Source organism: Lutzomyia longipalpis, chromosome 2 (genome assembly GCF_024334085.1).
Source record: "Lutzomyia longipalpis isolate SR_M1_2022 chromosome 2, ASM2433408v1".
Lineage (NCBI taxonomy): Eukaryota > Metazoa > Arthropoda > Insecta > Diptera > Psychodidae > Lutzomyia > Lutzomyia longipalpis.
The window spans coordinates 14,318,660-14,334,010 of NC_074708.1; the positions used below are offsets into that span (position 1 = coordinate 14,318,660).

Sequence of the window (15,351 nt, forward strand, 5' to 3'; positions counted from 1 at the left end):
GATTGAAGGAGAATTTATGAGATGTGCGTGATGAGGCTGCCCACATTTTTTTTTTCATTCGATTGGTTATTGATTTCAGAAAATGCCATCGCACTAAAGTTAGACCCCCGCAATGAAAGCCCCCCCTTTTCGAAGAGAGGAAAAGCGCTTGGAAATTTATTGCTTCACTTCTGCAATCGATTGATATTTATTGCGGTTTTCCACCCCTGCACGTCGTATCGTCATGGGGTTAAAAAAAGAGTGAGAGAAAGAAAGCAGATGACTTTCATCCGCGAATTTTTCCCCAAGATAAACCACATGTCGAAACTTTTAAAAAACTTCAATGTGCGGGAAGCATTGCTCGCTTATTTATGGCCAAATGTTGGAATCTTCCGTGTTGTTTGTCCAAGGAAAATCGATTACTTTCCCCTCAATACAATAAATTTATATTCGTGACGGGTCCTGGAAACAAAAGAGGATCACGAAATTTATAATAGAGTACCATTGTCAGGCCGTACTGGACATAGATGGGGGGTTTTATCAATTATTGCGTTCTCTACAATTTGTGGGAGAATAATAGGGGTGTTTCACCCTGTTCTCACAAAACACTATAGGTGTGAGATACCCTCTGTGTGGAACAATAGCAGCGGAAAGTTTCAATTTTCCGCTCAAACACTTGTAATCAAATACACTAAATTGGTATGGATTATGCTGATCAAATGGGTGATGAAGGTGGTGAACATATTTAGATAAATGCCAGTGTTGGTTGACTATTATATACTCGACAATACCACTCAATATATATAGCGAAATGTATTAGAAAAGTTTTCAAAAAACAATTAGAAACTCCATGGTAATAAAATTCAAAGAATTCATTTTTATTTCCGAAATTAAATGGACACGTGGTCACTATAAAATGTCAATGTAATTAGTAGTTCATAATATGCATTTTAATACCTCAGTTATGTAATGTTTTATATCCTTAAGAACGTTACAGCATTATTATAAATCCCAAAAGTGCCTTACTTCACCTTATAATCTCATTATTTTGGCTACCCTCGTGCATATTTTGAATTTTTCCCTCCACCACGAACCCACCACCTACAGCCGCAAATCCTTCTCGCGTTCTGCACGCGCCCACCCCGACGCTATGGTATTCAAAGTATGCGAGAAATATTCACTTTTGAGAAAAAGGAGTCACGATTTTCCGTGGATTTTTCCATTTCTTGTCAAATTGCGTGATTTTTTCATTATATACCTTCACAAAAGTCATAAAAACGTGCAATTTCCCCCTACAAAAAATCACAAACACCTCTTCCTCCTTCTACCCCTATTTGACCCCCACCACCATCCGTAACAATTTCACGAGTTCACGGCCAAAGTCACCCGCATTCCTAGCCCCATTCTTCCCCCTAAATGGAATGCAATGGAGGGTTTTGGCGGGAAAAATAAATCAAACTCAATTAAATCATTAAGGCACCAATTATGCCGTGTGTTTTCGACAACGAACCAATTTACACCTCCGAGCACATAATCAAATGGGGGTGTCTGAATAGCAAAGTTTTTATCCACGGAGCTCTTGTACTACAGTGCTGGAATTTCCTTTGTTTCTACACCCCCAACCACCAATATGGGGGTACCATGTAAAATTTCAGTCATTACCCGATTCAACCCCGCACATTGTTATCTCGCGGGTGCCTTTTGGGGCGTAGAAAATGAAATTACAGCTCAACCGACAAAATTTTACGGTTTCCGCTATTCTATACGCCATTTTACTTAATCAAAAAGAGGAAAGAATGAAAATCCGCGGTGGAAAGTGTGAAAATGAAAAGAAAACTACATGGAGGAGTGAGTATTTAAATATATATTCTGGGGTAGACGGGGAATCCTTATAAGCAATTTATGTTTAGCATGTAAACAGAAACATTATATTGTTGATTCTGTGAATTAATTAACCACACAAGCTCTCTCTCTTTCTGGAAAACCAACGCCATTTACAACCCTTGAAACGCTTGAAACCATATACGGAAAATATCTAAATTGTACGGAAATAGAACGTTGTAATTGAACAAAATAATTATATTGCCATTCACACAGCTTCTAAAACAGATAAACAGGATATAATGATATGAATGGCGTGAGGATCCAAATATATACCATTGGAAATTTGGATTTAATTAAATTTTGAATTATGATAAACCATTGTGATTATTGAGAAAAAACTTATGGAATTGAATTGCGACGAATCATACATAAAGAGATTTTTTATCGCTTATGTACTGCTGATTTCGACTGAAAAAATCTTGAAAATCAAAAGATATTCCGAGTTTTATAATGAGCTCTGCAATAAAATAAAACTTCAAGAATGTGAAGAAAATTCGTCGGAAAAGCGGTTGGGAAAGGGCAAGAAAAACTTTTTTTTTCTTTTGTTGTAAACTTAAAATTAATTTATTATGTGTGGTAAATTAAGGTGATTTTATCCCCATAACTTTGCAAGTTCAAAGTTTAGTAAGTTAAAGAATTTTTCAATTTTTGTATTTTTTGTAGAAGTTTTTCTTAAATTTTCCTTAAAAAATCTCATTCATTCTACAGTGTAAAATAGAGTCTGAAGAAGTATATAAATTATTCGAAACGTCGTTGATTGGAAAGAAGTTGCGGTTTCTCCAGACCCTTCCTGACCGCTTTCCCGACGAATTTCCCTCACATAAATCATCACGGTCGTTAAATCAACTTTATATAATTTTAATGGATACGTTCTATGTACATACGTCACTAATGTACATACGTATAAGTATTCTATAGGGGAGACCGCGGTTAAAAAAGTCATTTAAGGGGGGTTTCTTGTGAAAACTGTTAAAATTTATACATTATTAATATTGTCATTTTTTGGGGTTTTTCTTAAACATGGTTTTCCGATGTTGGTTACATTTGAAGCCTAATTATTGAAGTGTAAGAAAATCACTTTTCGCCATTTTAAGTGCGACGCCATCTTGTGATTTTCCGACTTTTCCACAAAACTGTCCTAAAACACAAAGGTAGGTTTTTCTCATGATCTACTGGATGGATTTTGATGGGATAAAAAGCAAATGAAAGAGGAAATACCAATGCAGATTTTGATGTAGCGGAATTTTGAATTTCCTTTCTGGGGCTGAGAAAAGTGGAAAAACGTCAAAAATATCAGAAAAAAGTCACATTTTTCCACTTTTCTCAGCCCCAGAAAGGAAATTCAAAATTCCGCTACATCAAAATCTGCATTGGTATTTCCTCTTTCATTTGCTTTTTACCCCATCAAAATCCATCCAGTAGATCCTGAGAAAAACCTACCTTTGTGTTTTGAGGAATATCTCAAGATGGCGGAAAGTGATTTTCTGACTCTTCATTAATTAGGCTACAAATGTAACCAATATTGGAAAACCAAGTGTAAGAAAAACCCCAAGAAAAATAAAAATATTTAATTTCGCCAGCTCTCAAAAGAGACCCCCCTTAAGGGTTTAGAAAAAGCTCAAAATATCATATTTCCCAAACAAATAAAGCGAAATGTATAGTCCAATTCTTTAGGATATTTCTTGCCCTACAACTCTTTCTAAGATCATTTTGTTCTATCTAGCTAGGAAATATGATATTTTTGGCTTTTTCCAAACCCTTAAGTGACTTTATTAGCCCCGCCCTCCCCTACATTAGTTTACAATGTTCTAGATAACGATAACAAAAATTACTAACGTAGGGACATACATCTAGAAAAAAGCTAAAATGTTAATTGTCTGATGTGATATTTTGTAAATAATTGATAACTAATTAATCCAGGTGGTCCTTATAAAATTATTTTAGATAACAGAAATGAATCCTGATAATCAACTGACTGTCAAATATTCAAATAAGTACAAAAGGCACACGGAAAACGAATCGTAAACAGAAATTTTGTTATAAAATCTCGATTTGTTTTTCTTTAATTGCCCTCAAATGTGGCTGGTGTACTTTAAAAGAGCGCCCAGTGAGTCATACACACAGAAAAAAAATGACAAAAAGTGGCAGTCAAATCGTCAATTTTTGCGAGTGGGCCACTCGCATAGACAAAATACGAATATTTCACTCGCACTCATTCGCACTATTTCTCGAAAATTTTCACATTTATTGGACCGAAATTGAACATTGAATTCTATAAATACTGATTTGCTCAATCACTTACACCAATTTAAAAGCAATATTTCTTCCATAAATAGCATTATTTGCCCAAAATAGATAAATAAAAATACAATATTAATTGATAAAATTGACGAGAAGAAAGCAAATGTTATAGCAGAAAAAACATTTAAAAGGTTTCTTTCACAAACACTAGCGCCACGCGGAAATTGGGCGGAATTACCAATTTTACACATGATTTTTATTTTGTTAATTTTTCTTTGGTAATTTTTTGGGTTTTTTTTTGTAATTATAAAAAAAATATTTGCAAAATTTTGTAAATGATTGGATATATTAAGAATTTATTCAATGACGAAAAGAGAAAAAGGTATGGATTATCCTACGACATGTCGTCACGAAATCTTTTTGCAGAAGTTAATCTTTCAATGGTGTAACATCTTTTATAAAATGACCCAAAATCATACGTGTATGATGAAAATGCTTTTTTGTTGCAGGAAAACCAGAAAAAAAAACGTGTAAAAACGTTTTCTGGACTGAATATCTCATATACCACGTCTCTAGAAAATCGTGTCAGTGTTCTTTAGATGAGGCATTGCGGTAACGGGCAAATTGAAAATAAACAAGGAGCTTGTCAAAAAAAAAACCTGTCAAATGTTAGTGAGAAAGAAACTATCTACCATAGACTCGTAATAGTAATGTGCGAGTCTACCTGAGGCTCGCAGATTGAAACTGCGAACCATTTCACTCGCATTCACAAAATGCGAAAAATTTTTCTGTGTGTACCATTTGAAATATCTTTCCATGACACATCATTTCTCAATCTAAAATCACAAATCCCCCTGAGAGAAAAGGAAGCTATAAAATTTACGAAATTCTCAATCTAAAGAAAGCTACACAATTTAAGATATTTCTTGCAGTGATGCTCCATTTTATTATTTTTCTTCAATCCTCATTTGTGGCATTTCCCCGTAGTTCTTATATGGAAGACGTTGGAAGAAGAAGTGATGTGAGGTATCAGCATAAATGTGGATTTTGATTGTTGCACCCGAGTTTTCACAGCAAAATGAGCAGCTCACGAGAAGCTCCGGCAAAGTACAAACACACTCGTGTGGACGAGAGTCTCAAGATAAGGAAGTGCCCCATTATACAATATATTCCTACTGAAATTGACTCTTTCACTGCGACTCCAAGTGATATTGTACAAATATTAGCATTCACTTCGCACTGCGTATACCCACCAACAATACAATTCTCTTACATAGTGCCCCTATTGTGGTTTTTCCTCAACATTTAACCGCACGTTTTCCCTCCAACATTCTTTCACATCCAATTTTCACTCATGAATGCTCCCCTTTCTTCCCCCCAAAGCGACATACAGCTATAGTGAAAGCCTACACACAGAGGGTCCCAAAAAATTGCTCCAGGGAATAGCGCGGAGGTGGAAAGAATTATTTCCAATTCCGATAAGGTATACCTACTCGTCTCTAGCCCCCGAGCACCATCTAATGAACTAGCAAAAGTGTATCCATACATATAATGAAATACTCCTTCTATCGCAATGTACACTTCACACTCTGTTTATTTGGCCGTGTCTAATTTCTCTCTCTCTTGCTCTTGCGCTCCATTCCGCGTGTCAATATTTAGACAAGCAATAGTCGCAACACATATTTACTAATTTTTGCGCTAATATCTCTCCTCAGAGGTACCTCATAAATCACAGTGCTTTTGTAAGTTCCTATTTTCAGTGATGATCCATTTATGGATTGAAAAAAAAGAAAGTATGTGTACGATGATTCATGAGGAAGTGTGTCTAATTTCTTATCAATTGTGCAGAGATTATTATATTAAATCCAGACGTATTGCTTAATTGCATTGTTTAAAAATAGATTATTTAATTCCTATGTAGACATGGGTGATTAAGAGATGGCACTGTCAGGAAAACTAGTATCCTATACGTCCTAAACATTCTAGACAATGGAATTAGATCTTTTTGGACACATAGTTTCATCATTTATTGATAAGAGACTCTTTTGGAATAAACCTAAAATTCTAGTTCAACTAACTTAATGACAAAGTGATATTATAAATAAACATTAAACAGACAACATGTTCCATTTTATTGAAAAGCATTTTATTTGTCCCCAGATGTACTTACTATTTAATATTTATTTTATTGTATTGATCTTTAACTTGTCTATTATATAAATCAGCAAACAAGAGTGATTTTCCACAGAAGGTGAGAATTTTAGGAATTCGATTAGTAAGACAATTCACTTATAAGAGTTGATTCTTTTGTGTAGAAGACAATATTTTCATCGAAAGATTTTTTTTTATTAAAAATCAATAAATTTATTTTAAAAAAAAATGTGGAGTTCATTTCTTTAGAAAGATTTGACATTTTTTAAACGTTTGACATATCTTCTTATGTTTGACATTTTAAACATGTAAACTCTACTAACGTTTGACATTTCGCTTATAAACTGTCATGCTTGCTTTCAAACGTTTGACATTTTTAGCTGTGTTTCTTTCAGACACAGCTTTTGTGTACCGAGCAAAATCGAAAGTCGTCAGATCGGGCTCAAACTTGGTATGAGCACGAATTAGGGTCCCCACATTCCAAAAAACGTATGCGCCAAAAATAAGTTTTTTCCGTCCGGCCCTCCGGATTCTAAACTTAAATTGCAAGAGAACGGTGATAGATAGAGACTTGCGGTAAACGGCAAAGTTTAAATATCGACCTGAAGAAATCCGATTATGAGGTCAAATCCACCCCCCCACCCCCCCGCCGCCATTTTGAATAACCTCAAAATTTTGTTTTCGCTATATCTCAGCCGCTATTATAGCTAGAGGGCTGAAATTTTTATATGTTGTAGGGGCCATCAAGAGCTTTCCAACGATACCTCATGTTCTAAAATCGGTCAAGCCGTTTAGTCAATATGGCCGCCACAATTTTTCATCGAAAATCGACCATAACTCGATAACGGCTTGACCGATTTTGATCAACCCGGGGTCAAATGAAAGATCTCAACAAACCCTACAACTCTCTAGAACATCCGAAGTTTCAAAAGTGACCGCTAGGGGGCCAAAAATCAAAAACAAAATTTTCGATGAGTTTTCGATGAATATCTCGAAAACGACGTCATAAATTTTTTTTATTTTTTGATATGTTATAGCTGACCATATTATCTAGCTTCATGCCGAAAATGAAGAAAATCTATGGATCCGTTCTCGAGATATAGCCTTCCAAAGTTGACATGTCATATATCGGGTTCTACAAGTCCGATCTTGATCAACTCAAGCGCAAATGAAAGGTTTCGAGAAACCCTACAAATGTCTAGAACATTGCAACTTCGAGAAATGACCGCAAGGGGCGCTAAAGTCAAAAACAAAGTTTTCGAAAATTTCGAACTCGAATTTTTCGAAAATGGCGACATAAATTTTTTTCATTTTTCGATATGTTATAGCTGACTTCAAGACCTTTCAAACAAAAAAAATTTATGAAAATCTATGGATCCGTTCTCGAGATATGGCCTTCTAAAGATATCTTAGGGTATGACTTTTCTACATTTCCCGACTTTGCGCGTATTTAAATTGATTCGCGTTCTAGATTGCTCTCACAAAATTGGTACACTGAAAGAAACACAGCTCCCGTAAGCTTGGTCAGCTTACCAGTACATTTTTCAAAGTTTTTCCATTCTTTTTTGAGTTTGACATTTCTTTTGTAACGATTGACGTTTCTTTTCTATCATTTGACATTTCTTCTAAATGTTTGTCATTTTTGATTGTTTAAAAAATCCAGCTATTTAAGATTCCTTTTTCTGTATTTTAGCCTAAAAAAATTGCTTTTCACTTTCTAAATGAAAAAATCTTAAACTTCCTGAAATTTTGAGGTGTTTAAGCGTCCAAAAAAACCTTCCTGACTCCGTCCCTAGAACTAAAACCGATAGTAGCATAAAAGAGTTCCTTAATAATAATAATTTATTTCACCCTTTTACAGACTAGTGTTTAGGGGAAAAAAAGACTTCCTTGGTAGCCTTTGTATTGTTAAAAATTAAATTAATTGAATTCCAATCCTAACAAATTAAATCATTTCCATAATTATCAATAAACAAACAATTTGCGTTGATAATATTATTAAAATATTGAATAAATAAATGAGAGGAAAGTGGGGTAAATATGACACGTCTTTTCCATTGAAAAAAGTTATTTTAAAACTTTATTGATGTGAAATGAGTTTTTTTTTTCTGGAAAGTTTTAAAACAATAATTTTATCATGCATTCTCTCCCACACGATAAGGTAGAACAGCGAACCACTTAATAATGTTGATAAAAATAATTTCACACCAAGAGACAAAAATATATGGGACAGAAATTCTTCATTTTGTGATAAGGCGAAAGCATTTCCCGTGAGCTTTTTTTTGGCAAGTTTTCCCTTTGCGAGGAAAAACTCCTCAAGGTCTGCTTTTAAATATATAAATATTTTCTTCGATTGCGCTGTAAAAGCTAAAGAGGGTGTTTTGAGCCCCATTAGAGACATGCCATGTATGTAGGTACCACACATAAGAAGTTAATCAGCAATTCCACTCCTGCAATACCGCCCCCTCCGCACAGACATTCTCTCCACGCGATTTTGACTCTCCAATGCCGTGAAATCTATTAATATAAATTCGCTTCTTGCAAATGCTATTACATGATTCCCCGTGTACCGGCCATCGTTTGCATTATTGAGGCTGATTTGTTGAAAATTGGATTACAAAAAAAAAGCGCGAACGCGCGCGTCTCTTGCAATGCGCGTCTGCTCCACATCACATTGGGTGGAAAATTGCTTTCTGTTTCGAATTCATTGCGTATGGAATCTCGCGCGAAATGTTTCTCTTTCCACGCTCTCGCTGTCTTGAATTGAAAACAGCTGGGCATGATAAGGAGGAACGATAAGCCAAGCACTTCGAAGAGTTCATTGAGAAGAATGAGAGAAAAAAGCCCCACAGACTATTGAGAAAATATTAAAATGCCTCTGGAAGTGACAGAGAGATGATTTCAATAATATTGTTGTGGTTTTGCATTTTTATTATTTTCAGGTTTGTTTTCTTGAATAAATCTTTGGAATAGTATTGAAAGAGGTTTTTTAGATGGTTTTTTTGCTTTGAATTTAAGTGTTTTTCTCAGATTATCGTATTTGAAGCAAGAAGTATTGAATTATATTGTAAATTATATACTCGAAAAAAACGTAATCATTGAACGGAAAAAAGTGTGAAAATTCTTCTTCAATCATTTCTTTTATGAAAAATTCTGAAAATATTAGGGACTTTCCTCAGGCCAATTTATGTTTAAAAAAAATACTGCAGCTCTATCTTCATTAATTTTCTTTTTTTTCTAGTGAGAGCAAGAAAATCTTATTTCCATTTTTTTCTTTACTATTCAATAGTTAGTTTTGTAGTTACTAACTACCTCCATTTAGCCCATAGAATAAATATAGATCTATCTCCTTTTATTCTTATCTAGCTATTTATTTCTGAATCAGAAATATAATCAAAAACAAGTCATAATATTCCTCGAAATAATTAAATGAGTCAGATAATAATTAAAATTAAATAAAATATGAGAAACGTGCTCAACATACTTCCTGATTGTTTGCAGATACAAAATGCCAAATCAATATTTTTAACAAAAACAATAATATAGCAATATTGTCGTGCCGATACGAGCATTCAATCCAATCCAATAATGGCAACAAATATAGTTACAAGAACTATTTTTAAAATTCAATGAATTGTTTTTCTTTTTATTTACATTGAATATCTATCTTTTTACTGTAAATAATGCACCAAAAAATAGGGGAAAGTGGGGTGAATAGGAGAATTTTCATTACCATTTTTTTAAAATTTATTTTCAATTTTTTTATTTATAAAACTTCATAAAGAAATTGAGACATTTCAATCTTGAGGAAACGTCTACCGCTGACTTAGAATACAACGTTAACCTTGATGTAGAAAAAGGCAGAAAAAAACCTCATTCAAAGAAATTAAATAACGAAGCATCAAGATAATAAAAATTAATTTAGAAACTCTTCTCTCTCAGATAATAAGCTAAATACTCAATTTTCTTTGTGAGAAATTTCATGAAACTTGAGAAACCTGACTCGAAGGCAGACTTACCTTTTGTGATATCAATCAGCGATTTTTTTTGCCCCCTCCTCGTCTACAGGAAACTCGAAGCGCTTTTCACTGGTTTTTCGGTTGTCCACTCTGCTCTTTTGTCTCTCAATTTTCACTGGATATACAATGCCACACACAAACACACACGTTTGTCCGCGGGAAGGTTTTAGAGAGGCACAGGAGGGTCGTAGGCCATTTGGCGGGTCGCGCGAATTCCTCTCACTCTCTCCTACACCTTACTGGGAGCCCTGTACGCCCAGAAATCTCCTCTTCAGCCGTCCGCAGAAAAACACCACAATAAATAACTCTGGTAAAATGCAGCTAATAATAAACGCGCGATCTATTCTTTACTCCTCCGTACGCGGAAAATGTTTCAGAGCGCCCCCGACTGGGGCTGTGAGGGGCACTGCACTGTTGGCCCGCGCTTGCACTCCTTTCACTGATAACTGTGCGCGGAAGCTGCTGCAGAGAAGACACCCGCACACCACGAAGGTCCACTGATAACTGACTGTTTGGGCTTTCCTTGCTTTTCTTCTTCCCTCCCTCTCTGGCACCTGAACGGTGCAATATGGTTGTCTTCTTCTCAATATTTTGCCGGAGTTTGCGGATCCGAACGTGGCCGGAAAAGTTCCATAAGCTGCGCAAAAGCTCCTCAGCTACAAGCTACTAAGAAGCGACCGAGAAACAAAGTGAAGCCCATTGCTTGGGCGGGAAGTGGGACAGTACCTATGTGTGGGCCAGTTGACTCATAATAATTCGCCAAAATCTTAAGTAGAAGATTTGGTAGCTTAATCAGGATTTTATTATTAAAAGATATCTGGTCAGAGATCTTCTAAGAAAGTCAAAGAATAATAAAGCTTTTTTCTATTCTATTCTTGTAAAGAATTAAGAGATCTAAAGAAAAATGTAAATTGATTTAATGGTTTTCAACATTTTAGAATTAGATTTTCAATATCTAATTCTTGACTGGAATTTCAAGGTTTCAGAGAAAAGAACCTTGTAATTAAGATTTTAAAACTTTTTTATAAGATTAATGAAAAATAGAATAAGAATGATCTTCGGTCAAAGTTTTCTGGAATTTGTTAAGAATACTTTATTTCTTCTTTGCTTAATTCCTTTTATATTTCAAAGATTGACTCAAAGTGTTCGCTACACTTCAATTCTGATCTCAGAATTCAAATGAAGGAATGAAAAAAATTCATCGAGAGAGTTTAGAGAGAAGCAAAAAATCGTATAAATACTTAAAAGAAGATTAATTTTCATTAGAAACTTTCAGAAAGAAGCAAAGTTTTATGGAAAAAAAATCTTGAAAAAGAAATAAAAAATTGTAAAATCATATTGCTGCTTAAAAACGTATTTACGATGAAAATGATCAAGAATCAAACTAGAACCAGCAATTTAAACAATAAGAAAATAAAATTAACCTGCTGGCCGCCAAGACCTTGGAGCTTCCTTAGAGCGCCAAGGTGGGGTCGTTGAACGACCCCAAGAAGGAAGTCGATTTTCTCATAAACTATAAAACCGGGAACTGTCGGGTCACTACCTTTAGACTCCTTATATAGTCCTCTTGCCCCTTGCATCACAAATTCGCCACCCGGAAACACGCAGAAGAAGATATTAGGGAAAAACATTTTTCACTCCTTTTTCACACTTTCTTCGTGAGAAATTTGCCACGAAGTTGACCGCAACTGCTATTTTTTTCACTACTTCCCCACATTCCCCTCACTTCCCGCACCGTGATAAATGGCAATATTTCTCGAATATTCTTTATTGTTTTGCACATTTATATGCTTCTAATTATGTTTTATGTTGTTTATGTTACTTATTCGCGATAATTCTGACACTGAGAAGGTAAAGTGAGAAAGTAAACACAACCCTTCAACCCCCTTCAACCATATGATTTATGATGTGACTAACTTCATTCTGAGAAATTTTCCGCAGCATGGCCGTTACACCAATTTTTGAATTCCCTTCTTCTACATTTTCCTTAATAACTTTTCTTGTGGTGGACGGATTGCGCTGAAATTTTTACACAACCTCCTCAGATAACCAAAGAACTTATTTCCAAAAGATGGGAATGGTATCTTTTATATTTATTAAGTTATAGCACGAAATATAGGGCTGGGGTCGTTCAACGACCCCGCTTGGCGGCCTAGAGGTTAATATTTGCGGCCAAAGGGGCCAAAACTCTAATCTGAAAGACCCACACTCCCCTTTGCACAAAGCAACCATTCCGCCGAGTTTGCCCACGAAAAGGCGCCAAAAGAGAAAAGATTTGAATTTTACAAAAACAAACTTAACGAACCTTTTATTGTGTATGGGGGTGGATGGTGATGATAAAATGGCACTCAATTTAGCAATTTTGTCTGCAAATGAATAATCCGCAGCATCGTCTTGGCGGAGTAGGGGCAGAAGTTGAATTTCTTGAAGCATTCCTTCACGCTGTCTGCCCGGTGTCCGAGCTCACGCGCCTTTTTCACTTTCTCCGGTGCTGACTCATTGGCATTGGTGCTGAAAAGGAGGCGGAAAGGTGTACCTAATTGCCACATCTCAGCACCGCAGCATTTGCAAATTATTTGCGACATACTCACAGTATGAAGTTCTTTATGGAGACACCCTCGTGGAAGTCCACGGTGGCTCCAGCAGCCAGCTGGCAGACGAGAGATGGTGCACAGAGAAGTGGATCATGTCTCAAGAGGGTATCCCACTGAATTGACGCCTCAGGCTGCTCATGCTGCTGTGTGGATGGTGCATGCAAAATGAAGTCCAAGTGTGCGATAATTGAGCGCGGGAGCTTTGACTTACCTCGTCCGTGGAGCGACGTCTCCGGCCGGTTAGGAAATCCAACCCCAGTGCCTTTGCAACGGCTTTTGTGGCCATTTGAGCGGGACGACGGATTTTTTGGTAGTCCTGTGCCAAGAGGTGGAGGCAGTAGAGGGAGCCCAGTAGAAGGATGCCCAGCAGGATGAGCCTTAAATGATTGAGGAAGAAGGTGAAGAACAATAAAAGAAAAGAAAAAGAATGAAGAAGGATGAACTGATGCTGCGAGATCTGAGCGAAGGTGGATACTCACTTGTGTGCCATGTCGCGAGCGCCAGTCTAATGTGCCGCGCGCGATACCAGCTGAAGAAATTGAAGAAATTTTACTTTCCGTCGAATTGTTGTGTTATTCAATATTTTTACAGTGGTGGGAAAAAATGTTTGCAGTTCGCATTCTACATTTGTTTTTTTAAACGTAAAGTCTTGTTGTTTTAATATTTATTATGGGCATGATGAAGAGGCTAAAAGGATCCTCGAAATGTCGACAGGAAAAAGGAAACAGATATTTTGATCTAAAATTTACCTCTTTTTGTCCCTTCAAATGAATATAAAAAAGAAGATTCATTCACATAAATTTGTTTAGACTGTTAGAATTTAATTCAAAACGGTCATCAAGTCTTTAAAAAAATAATTAAAAAATTAATGGATTTTCGGTCTCACGCTCGGCTAATTAATTTTTATTACTGGCCAACGTTTCGGACTATTGAAGTCCTTCCTCAGGGCAATCAATACATTAAATGATTTTTGATTATTTCTTGACGTGGTTAATTTTGTCAATTGATTGCCCTGAGTGAGGAAGGACTTGAATAGTCCGAAACGTTGGCCAGAAATAAAAATTAATTAGCCGAGCGTAAGACCGAAAATTCGTCTTTTAAGAAAATCCATTCATCGCCTACGGTCATCCCTTTACTAATTAATAAATTAATTTAATTAATTAATAATTTTGTGTAATTAATTAATTAAATTAGATATGAAAAAAAAATCCATTTCCTAATTAAGAATGTTATATACGATTCTTTTTCAATTCTCTCAGCATATTTAACCTTCTAACGTAATTAGTTGGTATACCACAATCGTGGCATACCAAGTATTGTAATCGTCGGAAAAACCGACCACCTCAGATCGGGCTCAAACTTGGTGTGAGCACGTTTTAGACATCCCACATTACGAAAATGGTGGTGGAAAATTTTTGATCCGGCCGGCCTGCCGGCCTGCCGTCCGGTGGTCAACATTTTGCATTATATCTCGAGAACGGTAACAGATAGAGACTTCCGGTTTGAAGTTTTCTATAGGAATGTGGGTGTAAAATTTCATTTTTTCGCATTTTCAAAATCCAAGATGGCCGCCGTCCGCCATTTTGAAATACTGTCAACCACTTCCCTTACAGCTAGAGGTCTGAAACTTTAGTATGTTGTAGAGCTCAGTGAGACGTTTTCATCAACAATTCGTACTTGACAATCGGTCAAGCCGTTTAGCAAATATGGCGGCCTAAAGCAAAAAGTGTTTTTTCGATATATCTCGAGAACGGCTTGACCGATTTTGACCATCTTGGTATCAAATGAAAGGTATTGAGAAGCCCTACAACTGTTTAGAACATTTCAAGTTTTAAAAACATCCGCAAGAGGCGCTAAAAACAAAAACAAAAATTGCCTAACTTTAAGGGGCTATATCTCCGAACATTGTTATAGATTTCCTTTAAATTTAGATATGTTGTAGCCTGACTCAATATCTGTCACCAGTCCGAAAATGAAGAAATTCTATGTCGCCGTTTAGAAGATATGGCCATTTGAAAAATTCTTGAATTTGAAAAGTTCTAAGAGCCATATCTCTTGAACGGCTTGTCCGATTTCGCTCAATTTGGTATCAAATTAAAGGTTTTGCAATTACCTACAACTTTTTAGAACATCAGAAACCTCTAGAACCATTCCTTGAGGACGAAAAGTGCAAAAACTGTTTTTGCTGAACAAAAATCCGCCATTTTGTGTTCTGGAGGTGACCTTGAAATGTATCGAAATATATGTCAGATTATAGCTTATTTCAATACCTTTCCAGAACTAGTCAAGAAATTTCTGTATGTGCAATAGAACTTGATATATAACCATTTTTGTCTTTCGAATTGATGAATTTCATAAAAAAAATCAACTTTGCCTACTAATACTACTTAAAAATTAAATTACAACGCATAGATTGACCCATCCGCGTTGTGGTATACCAACTCTAATAACTGGACGCGTTATGATTGACTTTCTTTTTAAAT

General features: G+C 35.8%; 3 protein-coding genes across 4 annotated transcripts in view; 1 reads left to right on the plus strand and 2 right to left on the minus strand.

The window, feature by feature from the left end:
- LOC129790878 (serine/threonine-protein kinase NIM1) overlaps window positions 1-10,780 on the minus strand; it is a 29,942-nt gene extending 19,162 nt beyond the window's left edge. For both annotated transcript variants that reach the window (XM_055828700.1, XM_055828701.1), the window contains exon 1: window positions 10,275-10,780. The gene's annotated coding sequence lies outside the window, so the exon portion shown is untranslated. The remainder of the gene's footprint in view (window positions 1-10,274) is intronic.
- Window positions 1-15,351, plus strand: part of LOC129790857 (uncharacterized) — a 679,906-nt gene that overhangs the window by 264,071 nt on the left and 400,484 nt on the right. The gene's annotated exons all lie outside the window — the stretch shown is intronic.
- Window positions 12,623-13,425, minus strand: LOC129790944 (uncharacterized). Its single transcript, XM_055828798.1, has 4 exons — window positions 13,348-13,425; window positions 13,080-13,245; window positions 12,866-13,011; window positions 12,623-12,785 (listed from the first exon to the last, which is right to left on the minus strand). Exons 1-4 carry the CDS (start codon window positions 13,356-13,358, stop codon window positions 12,623-12,625), a joined length of 486 nt encoding a protein of 161 aa, XP_055684773.1. The 5' UTR covers window positions 13,359-13,425.